At 63.8% G+C, this 4,619-nt stretch overlaps 1 protein-coding gene across 1 annotated transcript; it reads left to right on the top strand.

Moving 5' to 3' along the window:
* Positions 1 to 50: 50 nt before the first annotated feature.
* E2F1 (E2F transcription factor 1) lies at positions 51 to 4,220 on the top strand. Its single transcript, XM_027693879.1, has 7 exons — positions 51 to 254; positions 813 to 903; positions 1,445 to 1,664; positions 2,091 to 2,243; positions 2,369 to 2,483; positions 2,574 to 2,778; positions 2,994 to 4,220. The coding sequence occupies exons 1-7, from the start codon at positions 51 to 53 to the stop codon at positions 3,236 to 3,238; spliced, it is 1,233 nt and encodes a 410-aa protein (XP_027549680.1). The 3' UTR covers positions 3,239 to 4,220.
* The last annotated feature ends 399 nt before the right edge of the window (positions 4,221 to 4,619 follow it).

The following is a 4,619-nucleotide window of genomic DNA, read 5'->3' as shown; positions in this document are numbered from 1 at the left end:
TGCCCGCCGCGCCGCCCGCCGCCCCGGCGGCACCGGCTGCCATGTGAGCCATGGCGGCGGCGGGCGGCGCGGCGGGGCTGGCGGCGCTGCTGGGCAGCGCCTCCCCGCACCTCCTCATCGTCTCCGCCGCCGCCGCCGCCGAGGAGCCCGCGGGCGGCGGCGGCCACCCCGATACCGACCTCCTGCTCTTCGCCACGCCGCAGCCCGCCCGCCCCGGCGCCGCGCCCAGACGGCCCGCGCTGGGCCGCCCGCCGGTAACCCCCGCGAGCGGGACGGGGGGGGGGCGGTGGGCGGGCGGGGGCTGCGGGGACCGGGCTGTGTACTGGGCCGTGCAGTATTGGACCGCTTCGAGCCGGCTGGGTACAGACCGGGCCGTATAGCCGACCGCGCTGTATAGCCGGGCTGTACAACGAGCTGGGCTGTTTACCAGGCCGAGCTGTACAGCGAGCCGTGCGATACCGAGCTGGGCTGTATAGCGAGCCGTGCTGTACACCGAACCGGGCCGGGCCGTGCTGCTCCCTGCTCTGCCCCGTGCTGTGCCATATGTCATGCCCTGCTCCGTGCCAGGCCGTTCTCGGCCGTGCCCCGCTGTACAGCCGGGCCGTGCCACGCAGCACCTACCGGGCCGGCCCTGCCCCGCTGCCGCTCCGGAAGCCGCAGGCCCGGGCGCTGGGCCGTGCTTTGCCTCCCCCACCGCGGCCTGCGCCGGCCTTGGGGCGCTTCCCGCAGCCTGGCGGGGCCCCCCGCGACGGGGTCACGTTCCATGAGCAGTGGGATGGTCGCTTCCCCTCTGATGGCCCCATCCCTTGCAGGTGAAGAGGAAACTGAACTTGGAGACAGATCACCAGTACATAGCAGAGAGCCTGCCGGTGGTCCGGGGCAAGGCCAGGAACCCTGCTAAAGGTACTGCTTTCCCTGACCCCCCCCTTGACAGCCCAGCCCAGAGCAGGGGTGCTGCAGCCCCACTCAGCTCCCACAGGCAGCTTCTTCCTTTTCCTTCGTGTCAGTTTGTTCCTGGGGCTGACCTCTTTCTGTCCGCTGTCCACAGCTGCTGCTGTCCCCTGGGCTGGTGACACAGTTGTCCTGCCCAGCTGCTGGGCACCACACCTGCTCCATCCCTCCCTGTGGGGTGGAGCTGTAGCTGCCAACATGGGGTGGGTGCAGTGTCCCGGGTGGACTTTCTGTTATCTCCCCCCTGAGCCCTGCCTGGCACAGCTGAGGTTGTGGTCAGGAGGGAGCACAGGTGTCAGGGCCTGTGCCAGGTCCTGCAGCATCCTTCCCGTGGAGAGTTTGGGGAGCTCACCCCATTGCCCTGAGAAAGCACATTGGTTTTGGGGTTGCCTGGTCCCTGGTGCACGAGCCACCTGCAAGCGTGGGGGTAGTTTTGGGACCTCTCAGCTCCAGCCTTGTGGCTAAAATCACACTTGTCCTCGGTGGCTGGCAGGAGCAAAGTCTCCTGGAGAGAAGTCCCGCTATGAAACCTCCCTGAACCTCACCACCAAGCGCTTCCTGGAGCTCCTGAGCCAGTCACCTGATGGCGTGGTGGATCTCAACTGGGCAGCCGAGGTCCTGAAGGTGCAGAAGAGGCGCATCTACGACATCACCAATGTCCTGGAGGGCATTCAGCTCATCACCAAGAAATCCAAGAACCACATCCAGTGGCTGTATGTCCCTTGTCTGGGCTCACAGGGCTGTGTCTGACTATCCCCTGGGCAGGGAGAGCCGTCTGGGCCAGGCTCAGGGTAGAGCAGGGTCTTAGCGGGGTGGAGAAGTTCAAAGCAGGGTCACCAGAGCATCTGCTCACGGGTCAAGTGCTGGCTCCCTGTGGGCAAGGGCTGTGCTTAGTGGCAGGTGGCTCCTGAGCAGGCAAAACAGGAATACCAACACTGCGAGTCCCCCTCGGGCTCCCCAAGTCATCCCAGGGAGTGGGGGGGCTGCATCCAGGCTCGGGGAAGGGACCCCAGGGCTGTACTCTACCGGGAAATCTGGACAAGGCTGATTCCCTGGGTGTGGGCTGGGATGTAGCTTAGCCTGGGTGGGGGCAGAGGGAGCTGTGGGGTCTGGCTCCTGATGGACACGGTGCTCCCCAGGGGCAGCCAGGCCACCGTGGGAGCGCCCGGCCGGCACCGGCTGCTGGAGAAGGAGCTGCGGGAGCTGCAGGCGGCCGAGAGGCAGCTGGATGAGCTCATCCAGATGTGCACGGTGCAGCTGCGCCTGCTCACCGAGGACCCCGCCAACCAGCAATATCCTTTGGTTATGGGATGGGACTGGCTGGGTGAGGGGGATGTGGGTGAGCCCCGGGATGAGCCCGGCCGGCTGCGGTCCCTGCAGGGAATGATCCCTGTGTCTGCTCCTTGACCCGCCCCACCGCAGCCTATGTGACCTGCCAGGATCTCCGCAGCATCGTGGACCCCTCGGAGCAGATGGTGATGGTTATCAAAGCCCCCCCAGAGACCCAGCTGCAGGTCTCAGACCCAGCAGAGGTGAGTTGGGGTCACCCTCTGACCCCTCTGCACAGCCCAGTGCTCCCTGGGCATCTCTGCACCTCCTTGTCTCACTCCCCTCTCTCCCAGGCTTTCCAGGTCTCCATGCGAAGCACTCAGGGCCCCATCGATGTCTTCCTCTGCCCTGAGGACAGCTCAGGGGTCTGCAGCCCTGTCAAGAGCCCCTTCAAAGCCTCCACAGAGGACTCGTCTCCCAGGTGTTCACAGTCCAGAGCCTCCCCACTCCTGCATCCCACCCAGGATGTGAACATGCCACTGCTTCCTGGAGAGCAAGGTGGGGCTGGGCACAGGGATGTTGGTGCGATGTCATGGTGGCTCTGGCTGTGTTTGTAGCTGTCAGCACAAGCAAGGAGCTGGGATGATGCTTGGGCACCCCAGCAAGGCAGGGAGGTGGGAACAACCGGGTTCTCCATAGCCCAAAAAAATGGGGTTTTGGGGGGTTTATTTGGCAACTTCTGTGGGATTTACAGCTGTTTCCCATCCCCACAGAAGCGCTGCTGCCAGGGACAAGTGCACTGCCCAGCAAGGTGGAGGAGGTGAGCCTGTCACCTCTGGCCTCCATGGACATTCTCCTGGAGCAGAGCAGGGAGGACTTGGCAGGTTTCTTGGCAGATGAGTTCATCAACCTGTCGCCGCCGCAGGCGCAGGACTATCACTTCGGGCTGGAGGAGGGCGAGGGCATCAGCGAGCTCTTCGACTGCAACTTTGGGGACTTCACCCCCTTGGACTTCTGAAGCTCTGCCCAGGTGCTCGGGGGAGCTGCCAGGCGAGGGGGGCAGCCCTGGCAGGGCGGGCAGGGCAGGCGGCCCCTCTGGCTGCAGCGCCCGCCGCTCCTCTCCCATCCCCTTTTTGCAATATTTTCTTCTCCCTCCAGACCCCCCAGCCAGGCGGGGGAGCAGTGGCATCCCCAGCTCCAGCCCCACAAGGGGGGATGCCAGGATGGGGTTCCCATTTCAGGGGACCCCCCCACAGGGCCCTGGTCACGGGGGAACTGCCCAGGGCAGCCCCCCAGGAGCCCATTCCAGAGCTTTAAGCAGTCCTGTGTATAGATTTGATTAATTTATTATTGTCCCCTGGGGACAGCGTTTCATTTCCGTGGGGGTTTGGGGGGGGCTGTACAGCAGAGTGAGGGTGCTGAGAGGGTTTGTTGTGCTGGAAGGGGGTGGTGGAGATGTGGGGGGTGCTGGGTCAGGGCTGTCCCCCCTGTGTGGGGGGCTGCCCGTAGCCTGGCTGAGCATGGGGTATTTATTTATTATTTATGGCGTGTGGGAGCTCTCCCGGGACATGGAGGGGGCAGGAAGGAGCAGGAGGCCACCGGGGCCTTGCCAGCACATCCTGGCTTTGCTCGTGTCCAAAATGAGGCTGGCAAGGCCACGGCTGTGGCAGTGGCTGCAGGAGGGGGGACGGGGCTGGTTGGGGCTGGTGGCCCCGGGACCATGGGCTTGTCCCCTTAGGGGACACAGAGGTGTCCCAGGGAGTGCATCTCTGCAGGTAAGGACCCAACGCTGTCTCCAGGCTTTTCTTCCCCTCCCCGTGCAGCCTTTCAGCCTTTCGACTCTGTCTCCCCATCCCCAGGCCACTGGGATGGGAGGGGAGGAGAGGGGGGTCCTGGGGTCCCCCTGGGCCAGGCTGGAGACGCACTTTCACTTTTACTGCCATTTAATAAGCTTGTGTTCCTCTGAGCTTCGTGTTTAATAAAGGTTTCTACTGACTCTGCTCTTTGGCTATGCTCAGGTGCCTGGGGGTTTTAGGGGTGGTGGGGCCCCCAGTTGAGAAACAAAGTGGTTTGGGGTGATGTTTTGGGGTTTTTTTGCCATTTCAAACTTGAAATGCATGACCAGGTCTGACTGTGCCTGGGGCTGCAGGAGGTGCTTTGGTCCTTGGGGGTTTTTTTCCCCCCCTTCAACTCCACACGCTCCCATGTGTGGGGTGGCAGCTGGGGCTGATCCTGCCCCTGCTGCTCCTCCAAAGAGGTTGTGCTGCAGGGGGATGTGGTGATGGGTCTGGATGAGGGTTGCTTTTCTTTTTGGCAGCCCCTGTCCCCACTTGGCTGCTCTTCTGCCTGGCCCCCTCCCTGCCTTCCCCCTGGTTTTGGGGCAGCATTTGCATGGAGAG

This window comes from Neopelma chrysocephalum, unplaced genomic scaffold (genome assembly GCF_003984885.1).
Source record: "Neopelma chrysocephalum unplaced genomic scaffold, ASM398488v2 Primary Assembly neopelma1_94, whole genome shotgun sequence".
Taxonomy (NCBI): domain Eukaryota; kingdom Metazoa; phylum Chordata; class Aves; order Passeriformes; family Pipridae; genus Neopelma; species Neopelma chrysocephalum.
The sequence above is the reverse complement of the archived record's forward strand: the minus strand, read 5'-3'. Positions and strand labels throughout refer to the sequence as shown.